The 18195-nt window shown below is 53.6% G+C and overlaps 2 protein-coding genes and 1 long non-coding RNA gene across 6 annotated transcripts in view; 1 reads left to right on the top strand and 2 right to left on the bottom strand.

Annotated features, from left to right (window-relative positions):
* LOC140612561 (DNA-binding protein SMUBP-2-like) overlaps positions 1-18195 on the bottom strand; it is an 82251-nt gene that overhangs the window by 16833 nt on the left and 47223 nt on the right. The window contains exon 5 of one of the 4 annotated variants that reach the window (XM_072790244.1): positions 15445-15933. The exons of the other annotated variants lie outside the window; for them this stretch is intronic. Within the exon in view, the coding sequence (XP_072646345.1) occupies positions 15902-15933 (32 nt within the window). The 3' untranslated portion in view covers positions 15445-15901. Of the gene's footprint in view, positions 1-15444; positions 15934-18195 lie in introns of those variants that run through there. 4 annotated transcript variants of the gene reach the window in all.
* On the bottom strand, positions 2338-3522 carry LOC140612565 (uncharacterized). Its single transcript, XR_012013725.1, has 2 exons — positions 2987-3522; positions 2338-2528 (listed from the first exon to the last, which is right to left on the bottom strand). It is a non-coding gene; the product is annotated as an uncharacterized lncRNA (long non-coding RNA).
* Positions 3609-18195, top strand: part of LOC140612563 (large ribosomal subunit protein bL21m-like) — a 75223-nt gene continuing 60636 nt past the window's right edge. The window contains exons 1-2 of the mRNA XM_072790246.1: positions 3609-3755; positions 15142-15295. Of these exons, the coding sequence (XP_072646347.1) occupies positions 15228-15295 (68 nt within the window). The 5' untranslated portion in view covers positions 3609-3755; positions 15142-15227. The remainder of the gene's footprint in view (positions 3756-15141; positions 15296-18195) is intronic.

Below are 18195 nucleotides of genomic sequence, written 5' to 3'. Positions count from 1 at the left end.
GGACTGCTGTTATTTGCCCACTACTGACAGCAGCTCAAGGTTCAAGTTCAGAGGGTTTCAAAGCACTGGAGAGGAGAGAGAAGCACAGAACTCCGGGATTACAAAATTGTTTCCTATGGGAAGTGAGAGCTAAATTCTAGAAAATCCCACATGTTTTGGGATCAGAACCTGCTGGGAGCTGCCAGCAATGAATAAGGCTGGCAGGAGAGTGGGACTCAGCAATGCTCTTGGCAGCCCAAGAGGGCCTACAAGCTTTTTTTTTTTTTTAAGATTTTATTTATTTATTCATGAGAGACACACAGAGAGAGGCAAAGACACAGGCAGAGGGAGAAGCAGGCTCCATGCAGGGAGCCTGACATGGGACTTGATCCCAGGTCTCCAGGATCAGGCCCTGGGCTGAAGGCGGCGCTAAACCGCTGAGCCACCCAGGCTGCTCCAGGCCTTACAAGTTGTATTACAATTGTTGTGCTATTTTAGGTTGGCCAATGGTATTCTTGGTATGTTTTGTGCGTGTGTGTGTGTGTGTGTGTGTGTGTGTGTGTGTTAGGGGGATATGTTTTTATTTATTATTATTATTTTTTTTAATTTATTTATTTATTCATGAGAGACATAGAGGCAGAGACACAGGCAGAGGGAGAAGCAGGCTCCCTGCAGGGAGCCCGATGTGGGACTGGATTCTGGATCCTGGGATCACGACCTGAACCGAAGGGTGGCGCCCAACCACTGAGCCATCCAGGTGTCCCACAGGGGAATATGTTTTTAAAAAAGAACTTTTGTCTTTTAGAAATCTGTACTCAAGAACAGGTAGACAGAACAGTAGGATTTCTGGATTTGCTTTAAAGAAATCCAGAGGCAGTGGCAGGGGTAGACAAAAACAAGCTTGGCCCTCACTTGATAATTGTTGAAACTGTTTTGCTTGGTTATCCAGGAGTTTATTGATTTCATTAACTTTTATATGCTTGAATTTTTTCATAAAAAGATATTTTTCGGGCAGCCCGGGGGGCTTAGCTGTTTAGTGCCGCCTTCAGTCCAGGGTGTGATCCTGGAGACCCGGGATCGAGTCCCACGTCGGGCTCCCTGCATGGAGCCTGCTTCTCCCTCTGCCTGTGTTTCTGTCTCTCTCTCTCTCTCTGTGTCTCTCATGAATAAATAAAGAAAACCTGAAAAAAAAAAAAAGATATTTTCAGAGTAAAAAAAGGGGGGGGTTTCTTAGTGATAATAAAGACAGTACATGCATTTTTTTAAAAAAAGGTTTCTGTATAGCCACAATAGGCAGCTGCGATAGTATGTTCCTTTCAAACTGGGGAAGAATTGAAAAAAGAACAAAAACAGAAACGGACCTTGAGAAAGATTACTCTAGTTTCTGAGGCCGACTCTGGGATATTTTTGGCCCAAAGAGAACACAGGATTCGACAGGCCCGGAGCTCCCCAGAGGCCTAGTTCCTGGGCTTTTTATTAATAGTGGCTGCTAAGCGGCCCTGGGGAGCTGCAGTCTCGGGGAGCAGAGCACAGGAGGAGAATGAGGCCTCTACGCTCTGGCTGGAACTGCTGGCGGGCGTGGGCTTCCTTACCGTGGCCCAAGAGCCCAGTCACTGGGGCACAGGTGACTGTAGCGACCTGGTGGCCCCATGGACAGCAGTCCTGCCTTTGCCCCTGCCTCACCCGGCCTGCAAGGTGACACGGGGACGTGCGCAGGGAGGTGTGTAAGGTCAAGGCCACAGAGCCCTGGGAACATACACAGCGCAGGGCTGATCCCAGAGGGGAGCACCATGGGACTTAAGTGAGGAAGAAAGTGACCTTGGGCTGGGACCTGCAGACCGCCAGCTGTTGTGTTCCAGGGAAAGGAGAGGGAAGAGCATTTGAGACAAGCCTGGAAAGCCTACTTGCCATGATTGTGGAGTAGAGGATGCAGGTCTCTGCAGGTGTGCCCTGGCCCAGCCCACCTGCTTTGGCAGGCTGCGAAATCTGGAGGGGAGGGGTGGGGGGTGTCGCAGCCTGGGACCCCTGGTGGGCAAGATGGGAGCCAGCAGTGGCGGGAAATCTCTAACTTGTAACTTCAGAGAAATGCAAATTAAAATAAATAGCATTATCTACACGCTCTCCTTTAGGACTGAGAAACATGAAGAGAGCGGATAGAGACAGACAGCACTGATGGTCCCTAGAGACAGGACTCCACTCCCATGCCTGGGTAGGAATAGATAGATGCCAGTAAGCTTTTTTGGGGCGGCTCTGCAAGTGACACCAATGTCACCAAAATGTCACAGGTGCCTGCCCTTTGACTCAGTTGCTTCACTACTAGGGATCTACAGAGAGAAATCAGAGCTCAGAGAGGCCCACTCACAGCCAGTGCAGCTTTATTTATACCCTCAATGGTGAAAAGGGGCTCTAAGGGCCGTGGGGCGCGTTCATCACCGAGACAGAGGAGGTCATCTCTGTATCTCCACAGGGAACCGTCGTCCAAGGGGGGAGCCAAGTGAAAACAAGAGTGTCACAAACAGCACAGATCCTGTGACTTCACTTCAAACAGCCTGGAGAGCGCACACCAACAGTTAACTGTAGTAGCAGCAGTGACGGGGGCGGGAACAAGAGAGAACTTTCATTTTCTCTTCTAAACCTTCCAGTGGTAACCACCAAAGGATACAGGCAGAAAGATGGAGGCAAGCATGGCCTTTTCATTGCCCAAAGAAGTCACTGAGCTCTAGGAGAGCCGGGTCTCTGTTCATAAACCTGGGGCCTTTACGGAGCACCTGTTACCTGCAGGGCCACCAGCTAGAGGGAAGGGAAGGCGCGGGGCGGGGCGGGGCGGGGCGGGGCGGGGGGAACCGCTGCGCCCCTGACCTGAGCGCCCTGCGGCAGCTGCCGGCCCAGGCCCCGGGGGTCCGCCCACGCAAGGGTCTCTGGGTCACTCTGTCCCCACTACCAGCCAGGTCTTTCCTGGCACCTACACTGCTTTAGGCGCCTGAATGATTAATTTGCCAAATCTTACCAAAGCCCCCGAGGGAGGTGTTTTTCTCCCGGTTAGATGAGGAGGAAGAGGCCTTCTCAGAAGGGTCGCGGGAACTCGCAGCAGCGGGTTGGCTCCGCGAGCCACGCGGCCTCCGGCTCGCCTGAGCTGTCACTCCGGGGACAATGTCCGATTTGGGGATTTGGGGCGACGGCTCTGGAGTTAGACTTGGCTCCAGCGTCGGGTCCATTTTCTCAGCCATATGGTCATGCGCGAGTTAGTGATCCTTTCTGCAGCCCCGGCCGGGGTCGGCTATTTATGGGGGCGCTTTGCGGATTAGAGGCGGCAATGGCTGTGGAGGGCTCGCGTGAACCCCGCACCCTGCTAAGCACTTTTACGGGCTTGGCCCACGGGAGTTGGCCCATTTTTCAGATGAGAAAACCGAGTCTCCGGGCTGAGGAATCTCGCCCCGGGCCCCAGGCTGGCAGAGGCGTTGGCCGCGTGCCCCCAGCAGCCTCAGTTTCCTCACCCGACACGCTCCCCGGGGAGCCGCGGAGGCCCCGCCCCGTCCCGGTCCCGCCCCCCCCGCGGCCCCCCCCCTCCGCCCGCCCCGCGCGGGGAGTCTCAGCCCCGCCCGCACCGCAGCCCCGCACGCTCCAGCCAATCGGCGGCGGCGGCGTCGGGTGCACTCGGCCTCGCCCGCGGCCCTCCAGCCCCCGGCTCTCGCTCGCTGAGCGCTCAGTGCGCCGCCGCCTCCGCCTCCGCCGCCTCCGCCTCCGCCGCCGCCGCCGCGCCTCCGTTCGCTGACTCGGTAAGGCTGGGCCGAGGCTGCGCCCGCGGACGGCGCGCGGGCCTGCGGGCTGCGGCGGGCTCGGGGGGGGCGCGCGGGGACTGCCCGGGTCCCGACCCAGGCGGGGGCGGGGGGCCCCCGCGGCGCGGAGGGGAACCCCCAGCATCCCTCCACCCGGACGGCGGGTTTCGCCGGGAGCCCGAAACGCGAGCGCGGCAGGGACTCCTCACCTCCCGCCCCGGATCGGATCGCGGGGGGCGGGGGGCGTCCGCCGGGGGCCGGTGTGCGCGCGAGTCCCCGGTGCGGGTCCGGTGCGGCCGCGAGAGGGATGCTCAGCCCCCGGACTTGGCAGGATGCGCCAAGCCCGGGACTAGCAGGGCCACTGGCTTCTTTGCTCGCTCCTGTCCCCCTCCTCTCCCGGGAGTGGATTGGGTGTGAGGGTACGCCCGAGGGTCGGCCCGCCGGCGGGTGCGGTGCCGGAGCTGGAGGGATGCGCGGGTCTCCGGATTTGGCTGGATGCCCCCGGCCCGGGGCCACGAGGGGCGCCGGCTCCCACATCCGCTCATCCCACCCTTCTCTTAGGAATGGTTTGGGCGTGGGGGTCCGTCCGAGGGGCGGCGAGGCTGCAGGACGGATGCTCGGCCTTCTGGACTTGGCTGGGCGCCGTCCACCCGCTCTCGATCCCGCCGCATCCCTCCCCCCATCGGGGTAGACTGGGTCTGGGGGGCCGTCCTGGGGTTCCAGGCGGGAGCTAGAGGGACGCTGGGGCCTCAGGACTCCCCGGCGCGCCGTCCGCCCCCCTCCCCGGCTGCCCCCGCATTGCAGCCGTCGGGACACGCCCTTGACGCGGGGCTCCAGGCGCGGCCCCGAGCGTCCGCCGGGGACCACAGGGGCGCCCGGCCGGGGTCTCCGCTGGCGGACGCCCCCCACCCCCCGGTGAGGCCCTGGGTGCGGGGCAGGTGGGCGCCGAGCGTCCGCCCAAGGTCGCGCCCCCCGCCGCGCGGGGGTGGGGGAGGGGCGTCACGTGACCGGGTCCGGGCTCCCTGGGCCCGCAAGCCCCGGCAGGCGCCGTCCGGAGCCCCGACGGGTGCAGCCCTGACCTCCGCTCCCTCAGCGAGGCCACGACCATTTCCTTTCCTTTCGGTTTGCTCGGAAAGGCCGTGGGTCAGCGTGTTTGTTGGCTTTCGTGAAAGCTGGAGGGAACCAAGGTGAGGGCCGACTTGAACACCGAGAGTTAACCATCCCGTATAATTAACCAGGTTCGGTGCAGAACACGCTTAAGCAGTCCCCGCTCAGGACAAGGCTTTCGGTTCCTCGGTGCTCCCTGGGTTGAATTATTTAAAGGGAGATTGTTGTGGGGGAACTGGTAACTTTGTAAGTTGCCGAATAAAATAGAAATCCGTTTAACCTTTTGAAACGTGTATTTTGTTACACCATCCTCTTGCACCGGCGTCGGGTTTCTGGCCATTCCAGATATTCAGGCGTGTTGATTTCCTCCCGAACCTCAAACTAAGGGATTAGAACGTGGCTGGAGTCCCTGGTTTTTTGTTTTTTAATTTGTGCCAGCGAACAGCACCCCTCCCAGCCCCCCTTTCTCCGAAGTATTTAAGGTGACTCGCGGTGAGTGTGCACGGAGGACGACCTTAATGCAGATAGATGAGCTGGTCTTTGAGGGGAAGCAGGGTCTGGTGGGAAGGCCTATGGGGCCATCGCGTCCCTCGGAACTGAATGCAGCCTCAGACCGAGGGGTCTGGTGGTTGAGCCTCTGTGAGCCTGGGGGCTCCTCTTCGCCTCGAAACGACCCGTTTCCTTCCTGTGAAGCATTGCTAGACCCGGCCTCGCACCCTGAACTCCCATCTGTTGGAGTCCAACAGAAAAGGGCCACCTTTGGGGGCGCACATACTTTGTGTCAGGGTGGCAGAAACTGGCTTCCTGCGCAGGCCAAAATAAGCTTTCGAGTTTGTCCCGAAAACAAGTGGCCTAACCCGGAGGCCCAGGGAGTAAACCTGGCGTCCCCGCTGCTGCCGCCCTTGGCCCGACCCTGGACGCGCGGTAACCCAGCGGTCAAGCCTGGGCCTCCGGGGAGTCCTGGGGCCAGGGCCGCGCTGATGCAACCCGGCCCTTCGCGCCCATTCATAGAAACACTTCATTTTTCCTGGGGCGGGAGTCCCTTCCGGGCGCGCTTTGGGCGCCTGGGGCGCGGGGCTGCGGGCCGGCCGTGGGGCGGCAGCCGGCGCCCGCAGCCCTTCGGTGCCCTCGGGGTTGGCCACGCGGGGCCGGGCCTTCCCACGGACAGGCGCTGCGTGTCGCCGGGGGAGGAGGACGGGCTGCGCCGGCGATGCGCGCCAGCTCGCTCCGGAAGGTCTCTCGGAGCCGGGCGGGTGGAACAGGATCTGAGCGCCGGGGACGCGCCGGGCCGGGGGCGGGGCTCGGGTTAACCTTTCCCCTACTTTTCGCAGCCGTCACGTGACGCCCGCGGGGGGGCGGGGGGGGCGGGGCGCGGCGGCCGCAGCTGCCCGCGGCGCCCTCGAGGACGCGTTCCAGGCGAGCAATTAAAGACGCAGGCGGAGCTCGGAGGGCGGTGGGGAGGTGGGAGGCGGAAAGCGCGCCCGCTGCGGCCCGGGGCTGCTGCTGCACTTTGATCCGGTGCAGTTTTTCCTTTGTTGGAGAAAAGGTTTAGTCATTCTGCGTGGTTCTTACCGGCAGGCCAGAGTGCTGCTGCCGCTGCCGCCGCTGCTGCTGCTGCTGGTGCTCCTGGAAGCCTCAACTTCGCTTCCGGAAGAATTGGTGCTGTTAAGGCTAAAATAAAATTGGCATGTTCAGAGTGCGTGTCACAGATTCTCTGCTGGCTTTGATGGGGCCTCTTCTCTTTCTCCCCAGATGCTTGAGCCACTCCTGAGCAGCTCTTGCCAGCACTGTTCTGTTTGACAGATAAGTAAGGACAAGCACAGGGTCCAACATGAAGGCGGTGCTTAGGGGACCCAAGGATGCGCAGAGTTGGCCTCCCCTCCCCGCCCCGGTCCCCGCTCCGGGGACCACCCTCTCACAGTGCCTTGGGTGCCTGTAGAAAGAGTCTAGGCTGCACAGGGCGTGCTTAAAAAAAAAGAAAGAAAGGAAGGAAAAAAGATCTGGTAATTAACACAAGTAAAGAATATGTTCTTTTTGTTGATTTCTGACGCTTATGCCGCTTTTTGTGAACTTCACCTTTTACCCAGCGCAAATATGGGTGGACCTTGGGTTCCCAGCAGGCCCTGGGTGGAAGCCAACTGACCTTTTTGGGGTAAGGTGATCCTGAGCCTCAGTTCTCTGGAATGTCCACCTTTACTTTCCTGTAATGTGGGTTGTTTTTCTGCCTGTTTTTGGAAGTCAACAATTGAAATTTTGCTGCTGCCTTAGGCTTGCCTCTCTCAGTGTACAGTATATTTGCCACCGTGGAAGGCTGCGAGATTGCACAAGATTATCAACTAGTTGTTGGACACCAGGTAACTCAGGTAAAAAAAGAAAGGACTTCATACCACCAATGCTGTGGGTTCACCACCCACCTGTCCCCGCGGAACCTGAGTGTTCTAGATTCTTTCTGACCGTCCCTGAGTGCCACCTGCTACCTTTGCTTCCCACGGGACTCTTAAACTTGCCTTCCTGCTGATTCCTGTGAGCCAAAGTGGCCTTTCAGATATTAATCCAGTGAAGAACATTTGGGATCCGTTCTCCCCTGGATTGCTGCACTTTTCTGATGCGGTGGGGTCCTTAGGGGCTGTGAAAGTCTGTGCCAGGGAAGCAAGCAGCAGACAGAGGAAGCTGTTATGTTCTTCCACCTGCCCGGTGCCCTTGTTTTGCCTTGTGACTGTGCTCAGGGATGTCTGGATGGGAGACCTGCAAGCTCCATACTTCCCACATCAAGGGAGGGACCAGTGACCTCCTCTTCCTACCAGTCTACTGGCTTCCTCCTGAGTCCCGAGGAGGCTGTTGATCCCCAGCGCACCCCTGTCTGGTCACCTCTTTGTTTCCGTGCCCTGGTGAGAAATACGGCTCCATGCAGATGGGACTCGTCCAGTTTCTGAGGAGTCAAGTTCTGAGGGTTAATTCCTTCTCTTTAGAAGCCCTGGCACCTCCTCCCACTGCCCCAGTAAAAGGTAATACGTGTTTAGGTTAAAAGCAAACACAAAATAACCTTGCCTTTAAGAAGTTTTCTTAGGCTGTAACTCTGACTTTACATTTTATGAAAGTCTTCCTCATTTATGAGATAACGCATCTGTCACTAATTTTCCTAAATGTCAACTCCTCTACTGCCCTTAAAAAGATTTAACGTGAAGAGTTTTGGTTTCTTTCTATTTTTTCAAAAACACTCTGTTGTACAATGGGGGGTTAAGGTTAGGGTACGATAAGGTGTACTAGAAATGGATCAGCAGCGCTCCTGCAAGCTGAATACCAGAGTGAGGAGGTCGGTCTGGGAGGTATCTGATGCTGGCAGGGCGTGCAGGGAACGGGGAGAGGGGGGAGAGGGGTCTAGGAAAGAAGTAGAGGGCAGATACACGTGGAAACCCACGTTCCTGGAGCATGGGACCATAGTTCGGAAGGTACAGTGTGTTCCTACATACTGTGGTGTCAGGCCTATTACTTGATGTGAGGGGGGCATATTCTGCATACTTGATGTGCCAGGAAACGATGTTAGGATAAGGCAGTGACATTTGTTCAAGGCCTCCCTCTCTGTCTCCTTGTCTCCCTGTCTCCTACACGCACGCGCGCCTGCACACACACACACACACACACACACACACACACACGGCTAAGTGGCAGAGCTGGAGTTCGAATCCAGATCTGTGTTCTCCAAACCTTGTGCCCCGTCTGTCTCCCTGTCCCAGGCTGCTTCCCAGACCCCTGTGCAGGCAGTGTTGGGTGTTAGCATTGCCCCCACCCCACCCCCCTGGATATGACACTGAATCAGCCTTATATGTGTTTCTGGATTTCCAGTTCCTCATCTGTAAAATGGTGCCTCTGACACCTGTTGATTTGTCTCATGAGTGGGGAGGATCCAGTAAGAGGCCAGATGTGAAAATAGTTTCAAGGGTATGAAGTAGGCATGAGTTTTAGCAAATAATACCATAGCCTCAGGCATGTTTTATGGATAGGACCATCCTCTCCAGGCCCTGAGCTGGAACTGGGGCTTGGCAAGGTCAGCGGCATCTCTGGGTGCAAGAGTGAGGAGCGTGCGAGGGAAAGCCACCTTGCCCTTGGTGTCAGGAACATTTGTGGGAACGATATCTTGCTCTGAGCAGAGGTTCAGGGATCTCTTTTGGGTGGAGGCATGCTTCTTCCAGCAGAGGGGCCGCCATCGGCATGGCTGGTGACACAGGTGCTTATGGATCTGCATCTGGAGAAAAATACTTGAGCGGAGCACAGATGATTGGGGCCTGGTGAGGCATTTTGTATTTTCTTCATAAAAACATGACTCTCGGTGACCTTTCCCGAATTCTTTTCTCTTGCGTGGATCATATTTCTTTGTATTTTTCTGATTGGCCATTATTTACTAGAGTGGGCACGATATCAGGTGTACATTTGAATTTGCTTTATTTTTATGCTAGCTCCGTGGGCAGAAGTTGGGTTTTTCCGGAGCCATAAAACAAACTATAATGATTGAGAATTCCCTCTATAATCTGCCTTGACTCAGCATCCTTACCCCATAAACGTGAATGGTGCCCCGTGAAAGACCGTGCTGCAGGCTCTGCCCACAGTGTCTCCTCTGGAGAGTTTTTCCAGGGTTGGAGGCCCGAGCATCCTCCCTGGTGAGGAGTTCGGCCTGTGCTGTTGGAGACCCTGCCTGGTGTTCCACGTGGCTGCTAAGCCGTTGCTTCCTGTGGATAACCTTTCCTCAAAGGATTCCCAACACAGCTGTTGACCCGCTAGATGAGATGGGCCGCCCTTTGCCGGATTTTAATAGCAGGCTGAGCCCACTCCTGTGCGCGCGTGAATTGTGCAATTCAGTGGAGAGGCTGGTGCCTGTGAATAATTTTAGCGTTGGCACCAATCGTGTTTGTAGTTACTGTAGTTTTATTGCTGACTGCAATCACATCGTTTCGGTTACAACAGGATGACCTAATTTTATATTTGTGTAGCTTTAGGAATCTTACGTGGAACTTTTAATGGAGTACCTACCACTTAACTTGGGAGGTAGGCACGTGGTGTTTGGAGTTGGACGTGGGTCTGCTGGCTGTGACCTTGGGCAGGTGTCTTGGCACCTGCACGTTGATCTGCCCCTTCGTAAATTCTGTGCCCCTTCCCTGGGTTCTCCTGGGAATCGGATGGGTAACGCGGGTGAGACGCGGGTCATGTTGTCCACTAGCTACAGTTTGGTAGAAGGAATATTTTTGTGTTTTCATTGTTAAAAGCACAGGAAAGAATCTGCTGCATTTGTCTGTCTGCCTACCTACCTTTCTCTCTCCTTATCTGTTGTTTTTAAGGTTAGGTTGAAAGACCTCTGACAGCAACTAATTACATATTTTGGATATCACAGGGCAGGTTTTACTGTTTGTTTATTACGGAGGTGATTTCCATATCTGAATTTACCGGCCCCCCCCCCCCCCCCCGGGCTGTTTTGGAATCTGGCTAAGCACTTTGCATTGTGCTGACCTTTTACCTCCTTTCCTTAGCCAGCTGCCTGCCCCAGAATCCTGGCGGATGGGGGTGGCACTGGGCCAGCTCCTCCTGAAGGGTAAGGGGACTAGCTTAGGGATGGCTGATGTTATGATTGCTGGCCGCTGACCTTGTGTGAACAAATTATGGTGAGGAAGAGTTGATGGAGGAGGAGGACAAAGCAGGCACATATGAAAAATGAACTACAGAACAATTTTTTTGTCCAAAGATGTGGTGAGTGGCATTGGGCAGTTATCAAAATTAAAGTAGTCTTACTGAAACTAAGGTATGTGTTACGTCAGCCCCCACCCCCCGCCCCCAGCATTCACTTGGCATTAAGTGTTAGAGAGCTGTCTGTCTGTCGTCCTCAATGGATTCAGAGTAGAACAAGGATTTGTGTCCTGGAGACGCTCCTCACTTCCGTTGGGAGATTAAATGAAAGATTTTTTTTAAGTTTTTAAAAAGGTTTTTATTTATCAGAGAGAGAGGGAGGGAGCGTGCACATGTGAGATGGAGAGGCTGACTCCCCGCTGAGCATAGCCTGACTCAGGGATTCGATCCCAGGACCCTGATATCGTGACCTGAGCGGAAGGCAGATGCTTAACCAACTGAGTCACCCAGACGCCACCTAAATGAAAGATTTACAAATGAAAGTCACCTTCCAGCCTGTGTGGGGAGAATCACCAGCTGAAACCTGGTGGAACTCGGTTCTCTGGGAATGTGGGGTCAAAGGCAGCCTGCAGAAGGGGAGTTTGAAGCTAAGTGTGAACCCAGAAGATGGGAATGGAGAGAGAGCAAAGGCATCCCAGCTGTGAGTTGGAGTTAGCAGGCTCTCCCGGCCAAGGCCCAAGTGGGGGTCTGGCTTGGGAAGCTGTAGGAACAGCCGCATAATAGACCAGTGATGTGAATTTATAAAAATTGCCATAAATAGGTCGTTGCTCTCAACTCGGATCTTGGTGTCTTTCCGAGAGCAGATTAACATAAGATGCTTAAGTTCTCTGGTGCAGACCTTGTAGACTCTCTCTCCAGTAGTGGGCTTCATGATTTTTAAAGTAGCACGTCACATGGTTCCCATGCTCAGCCTGGGGTGCAGCGCCCAGGTGTGTTCCAGGCCGGGAGGTTCATGCAAGCTCACGTCAGCTGGGGCTGCCAGGTGGGCACTCTCCACCAGAGGCGGCCAGAGGTGGTTTCTGCAGTGCCAGGAAAAATAAGCAGGTCCACAGCCCCACAGCATGCCAAGCCACATAGACCCAGGGGGCTTTCTTTCTATCTTCAGCACTTTGGGTAAATTTCTTCACGTCTCAAGTGCCTCAAGTGGCCACTTCCTGGTTTACCCCTAAACTGGTCTGGCAGGTGCACAGCAAAAGGTGGCCTCTTGTACAGGATGTTGGGTGGACACGTGTTTGGTTCTCTAGCATGGACACCGGGGTGTGGAAGTGCGGGGCTGTGTACTAACACCATGTTTTGAGAAACCACCAGACTGGTGTCCATAGCAGCTGCACTGTTGTGCATCCCCAGCGGAAGCACATGGGGGTTCTGGATTCTCCACCGCCTTGCCAGCACTTGTTACCCTCCATCCTTTGGATTCTAGCCATCCTGGTGGGTGTACAGTGGCATTTGGCCTCAGTGTTGATTGGCATTTCCCCGACAGTGATAGGAGGTAGCATTGAAAGCATATATTGTTTTTCTTTTTCTTTTTTTTAAAATATTTTATTTATTTATTTATGAGAGACACAGAGAGAGGCAGAGACACAGGCAGAGGCAGAAGCAGGCTCCATGCAGAGAGCCCAACGTGGGACTTGATCCCGGGTCTCCAGGATCATGCCCTGGGCTGAAGATGGCGCTAAACCACTGAGCCACCTGGGCTGCCCCTTCTTCTTCTTCTTCTTCTTCCTTCTTCCTTCTTCCTTCTTCCTTCTTCCTTCTTCCTTTTCTTCTTCCTTCTTTCTTCTTCTTCTTCTTTTTTTTAAACGCAGGCTCCGTGCCCAGCATGGAGCTTGCACTCAGGACCCTGAGATCAAGACCTGAGCTGAGAGCGAGGCGGACGCCTAACCGTTGACGGAGCCACCCAGGCGCCCCTGTGATTGTAAATGTTTTTAAACACGAGTCTGTGGATGCCAGGACAGAGGGTGGGATTTTCACTTACTAGATTTGCACAGGGAGTTCTTCAAACCTTTGTCTGCAGATACTGCAAACCTGGTTCTGCAGATACTGTCTCGCCTGCCTCCCTGACAGAGGTCAGACCCCTGAGCAAACACTGGACCCACACCTTCAGATAGAATTGACTGCAGACGCTATGTTTAGGTTCCATCTCCTGCCATTAATAATCCCTCACATCTGTATAAAGCCCTGGAAAGAGCTTATAAATCATCCCGAGGGTGGCCAGTCCGTAAGTTTGTTTGCCATGCTTCACTCTCTGCAGAGTGATCTCTGTGACACCTGCCTCCTGCCACATGTGTAGCCTGCAGTCTTTGTGGGGAGGGGTTAAGAGGTGGCCTTGAGGCGCTAGCAGAATCCTTGAGCCACCTGGATAGCTTTTTGAGAACAGGATTCAGAGCTGTTGAGGTGCCCTCTTCAACATCCTGCATTATCTGCAGGAGCCCTTTGCTTGGAGATCTTGCTGCTTTCAGACATGGGATCTGTTTCTTCAGAATCGGCCAGGCTAGGGAGCTTGGCTCCATGCCTGCTGAATAACACGTAGATAACCATGAACACTTTGCAGGTTGCGTTAAGCTAAGGTGATTCCCAGTGGATTGAGTTTTGCCGACTTGCTCTTTGCCTCCATGATCATCAAAGCAGGTTGTGTGCTGACTCTTCCCAGGTGTGCCTGTCCCAGCCTCTCCCTTTGCCCCTAGCCACGTCACATGTGGTTAAGTCCACACACCACTCCTCTGCTCCCACCCCCGACTTGTCGTCCCCAGGCAGAGACTCTCCTGTGTCAGGCAGTGGCTCTTCTGAGCCAGTGATCAAGCCTGAAGCCCCAGGGTGCCTCTGAAGCCTGTCTGGCTGGAGCGGGTTATCCTCCTCACCCCCACTCATGCCACTTTGGGCCACTGTCTCCTGGAAGACTGACTGCCTCTACTTCTTACTGGTCTCACGCCCTGCCCTGCCCACCATCCATACTGCAGCCAGAGTGGTCTTCTGTCTGTTAAAGACTTATTCATTTGAGAGAGCATGTGAGAGAGCATGAACGGGAGATGCAGAGGGAGAGGGAGAGGGAGAGAGAGAATCTCAAGCACACTCCCCACTGAGTGCAGAGCCATACATAGAGCCTCATCTTGCCACCCTGATACCATAACCTGAGCCAAAACCAAGAGTTGGATGCTTCCTCAACTGAGCCACCCAGGCGCCCCCAGAGGGGTCTTCTTGAGACAGAAACAGTAACTTAAAGCCCCTGGATGCTCTTCCTTCACCCTTAGCATAAAACCCAGCTGCCTCCCCTGGCTGCCTGTGGGTCATCCTCTCTGACCATAGCTGCCTGCTCTTGACACCAGCCACCCTGTCCTTGACCTGCCCTTGACCTGCCCTTGACCTCTGCCCAGAGTCCTGTTTTACCTTTGGGCCTGAAAGGCTTGCCCTCCAGCTGATCCTTCTGGGCTTCCATGTCATCTAGGAGGTCCCCTCTTGGACCCTGTCTACTTTTTGGCCTCCCTATGTGAGCTCTAGAGGGGCAGGAGGAGGACTTTACTGCCAATGTCTGCATCCTCCCCGTGGCTGGCATGTGGGAGGCAGTCAACAAACGCTTGCCGAAGGAGCAAATAAATGCAGGCCGCATGCCTCTCTGGGCCTGTAATGGAACCATTTGTTCCAATTAGCCGAAGACTAATAAGCTAGTTTGGCTTTTGTAAGTGGGCATCTTTGAAAGCATGACACCTGTTTATATTGGTAGGTCCTCCTCCCACTCAGTAGGCTTCAGAAGGTAAAAACAGGAGAAATTGTGATAAGAAAACATACAATTTTGGGTTTTCATTATAGTTCTTGGTAGCTTTTCCCCCTTCTGTTAGCTTCCTTTTTATTGTGGGGCATCCGGTATAGAGCTTAGGAAGAAGGAGCATGGTCCCGGGGCTCCAGGAGGTAGCAGAGGGGCTGGCTGTGCCGGAGGGAGCCGTGAGGTGCATCCTGAGTCCCCAAGGAAGAAGACAGGAACCATGAGGAAGGGAGCCGGAATAGACCTGGCTCTGAAGCCGTTGAAAGGAAACACACTTTTATTGGTTGAGGCAGGGCAGCTAGCCTGAGCAGAGACACCCATAGACACCCACTCCGGAGGATTCTCTGTGTCTCCTTTTCATGGAGTCTTCAGTGGCGCCTGAGCCGGTCTCTCAAGACAGCAGCCACATGCATCCCCCAGAGTCCAGTGCTCCTGCCTGGACACAAGGGGTTCAGGGCCATCAGGGACTCATCTGTGGACTCTCTGGGTTTCTTCTGTGCCAGACTCCAGGAGGTTGGTGGGTGGCAGTGAGATTGGCAGGTGGCTAAACGGCTGCCAACTTCCTGGGTCAGCTGGGTGTGGCCTGGAGGCCTGATGGTAGGGGTGGGGGTGAGGTTCCACTCCTGGACTCCACCGGCCACCCCGGGCCTCTGAGCAGAGGGGACAGTGGGCTGGGTAGTGCTGGACAGGTCGGGGAGGGGCCAGTGGCCCCTGGAATTGGGTCTATTAATGGAATATGAAGTTTGTTAGATGGCTGGGAAAGACTAAATTCAGAACACATCCCAGGTCCAGGTAAGGGGCTAATACCTGGTAAAATGCTGGTTGTGTCACACTGTCCCCTTCTCCTAGGAGATTGCCGAAGATGGCGGAAGCTCACCAAGCCGTGGCCTTCCAGTTCACTGTCACCCCAGACGGTATCGACCTGCGGCTGAGCCATGAAGCTCTTAAGCAAATCTATCTGTCTGGACTACATTCCTGGAAGAAGAAGTTCATCAGATTCAAGGTTTGTGGATCCTTGTTTAAATCTATGTGGTGCTCACGCTAGCACCTGAGAATGCGTCTGGGTGCTGGTGCAGGATGGGTGTGTCAGTGCTGACGGGCACGGGGTTGGTACTTCATCGGGACTTATGAAACACTTCCACATGTACTGGCTCACTGAGTTCTTTTACTTTTATTTATGTATTTATTTTAAAGATTGTATTTATTTACTCATGAGAGACACACAGAGAGCCAGAGACATAGGCATACGGAGAAGCAGGTTCCATGTGGGGAGTCCAGTGCGGGACTTGATCCCAGGACCCTGGAATCACAACCTGAGCCGAAAACAGACGTTCAACCACTGAGTCACCCAGGTGTCCCAGGCTCACTGAATTCTTGAAGAAATTCTGTAAGGCAGGCAGGCTGGTTTGGCACCCTGTAGGCAGGTGAGGCGGTTGTTCAGGGAAGCAAAGACTAAAATCCACGTCTCTGAGTTCAGAACTCTTTACACCTTGGAGAAGGAGGATCGTTTCCAGCTGTACGAATCGCAGTGAGTTTATCTAACAGATGCCTCGCTGATAAGACAGTCAGATGTTGAAATATATGCATGTAAATTCAAATAGAGTTGACTTCACATGTTCTCAATTCTGTTTACCTGAAAGACTGGAAATTTATTCACTTTTTTTAAAGATATTTTATTTATGAGAGAGAGCACGCACATGAGCAGGGGGAGGGGCAGAGGGAGAAGCAGACTCCCTGCTGAGCAGGGGGCCTGACTACAGGGTTCCATCCCAGGACCCCAGGACCGTGACCCAAGCCAAAGGCAGACGCCCAACCGAGCCACCCAAGCTTTTTTTTTTTATTCAAGCACAAGTCTCGTTTTCCACTTAATCATTATTTTGAAAATCATAGGAGGAATAAGATGCATGTTTGGAAAGAATTCAAGTGAGATGACAGTTCATCAAGTTACCTGCCGCAAGGAATGAGGAAAACTCATAACCGTTTATTTATTTTCCAGTTTCCTTTTCAGAGGGTGTAGCTCAGACTAGCGCTGTTGAGAAGGCCAAGGAGCCAGAGTAGGTGAGAGCAGTGACTCAGAAGGGCGACAGGCCCCCTGGGAACCGGCCTGGCTGGGCAGGTGCTGCCCCGGGTGGGGGTGGGGGTCCCCGCACACGGCCCTGGCAGCTCCCGCGGTCGAGCAGGCGCCACCTACAGGGGGAAGCGCGCTCTGCCACCTGACCTTCCCGAGAGCAACACCTTTTACCGCCAAATCCAGGGAAAGAGAGACTTGGGTGCAGAGCTGTGGCCATGTGTCCTTGCACCCCAGTGGAAGTGTTCTTTGGTTTCAAAGACCTTGTAGTACTGCTGGCAAGACCAGTGGATAGGAAGAGAGAGGATCAATAGTGCATGGCTGCACCTGACTGCATGGTTACAGAGGACCATGTGGCTCGGAGCTGGAGGGGCCGCAGGGGGAGGCTGGGGTGAGTGGGAGACCTCTTATCTGGACCCTTCTTGCTTTGGTTTTAATGTAACGTAATACATGTGTGTGTCTTCACCTTAAAAGAACGTTTACTTCAGAGAACACCAGGAGAAACCCCCACTTTGTTTAAAATCTCTTTCTCGGGGCACCTGGGTGGCTCAGTGGTTGAATGTCTGCCTTCGGCCCAGGTAGTGATCCCGGGTTGAGTCCCACATCGGGTTCCCTCTCAGGGATTCTGCTTCTCTCTCTCTGCCTATGTCTCCCTGCCTCTCCTTCTGTATCTCTCCTGAATAAATATATAAAACCTTAAAAAAAAAAATCTTTCTCTTAGACCTCTAGACAATAGGAAATCTATGGGAATAACATGGAAGGATGCAAGTAGCTTCTAAAATAATTCAGAAGAGCTTTGAGAGTTTTTAAATCCATTGTCTTGGTCAAATCAATCTCTTATTAAGAAGGCTTTAGCAAGAATTTTTTTTTTTTTTTAATTTAGTTTAGTAGTTTCGAAACAAACACCAAAATAAAGAGAATAAGGAGGGCAGCCCCGGTGGCGCAGCGGTTTAGCGCCGCCTGCAGCCCGGGGTGTGATCCAGTCATCGGGCTTCCTGCATGGAGCCTGCTTCTCCCTCTGCTTGTGTCTCTGCCTCTCTCTCTCTCTCTCCCCCGCCCCCTCTCTCTACATTTCTATGAATAAATAAAATCTTTAAAAAAATGCTACAATTCCATAGCAAGACAGACAACTCAACATTTAAAAATAGGCCAAAGAGGGGTGCCTGGGTGTCTTAGTTGGTTAATCTTCTGACTTCAGTTCAGGTCATGATCCAGGGTCCTGGGGTCGAGCCCCCAGTCAGGCTTCCTGCTCGGCAAAGAGTCTGCTTCTCCCTCTACCCCTCTCCCTACCTGTGTCCGTTGTTTCTCTCATACTCTATCAAGTAAATACATTAAAGAATCTTTATTTTTTAAAGATTTTATTTATGTATTCATGAGAGACACAGAGAGAGGCAGAGACACAGGCAGAGGGAGAAGCAGGCTCCAAACAGGAAGCCCAATGCAGGACTTGATCCCAGGATCCTGGGACTCAGGGATTACACCCTGAGCCAAAGGTAGACGCTCAACTGCTGAGCCACCCAGGAACCCCAAAAACAAAATCTTTAATTGGGCAAAAGATATGAACAGGTGCTTCCCAGAAGATATATGAATGGCTAATAAGCACATGACAGATGTTCTATATCATTATTCATCAGGAAAATGTTAAAATGACAATGAAACACCACTATACACCCTTAAAATTGGCTAAAATTAAAGACTTATTCCTATACACTGCTGATAGGAATATAAAATTATACCACCAATTTGGAAAACAGGCAAATTTTTTAAAAAGTTTAACACACTCCAGACATATGACCAATCAACCTAAGATGGCATATCTTGGTAGAACAATACCA

This window comes from Canis lupus, chromosome 21 (assembly GCF_048164855.1).
Source record: "Canis lupus baileyi chromosome 21, mCanLup2.hap1, whole genome shotgun sequence".
In the NCBI taxonomy this organism is placed as follows: Eukaryota; Metazoa; Chordata; class Mammalia; order Carnivora; family Canidae; genus Canis; species Canis lupus.
The sequence above is the reverse complement of the archived record's forward strand: the minus strand, read 5'-3'. Positions and strand labels throughout refer to the sequence as shown.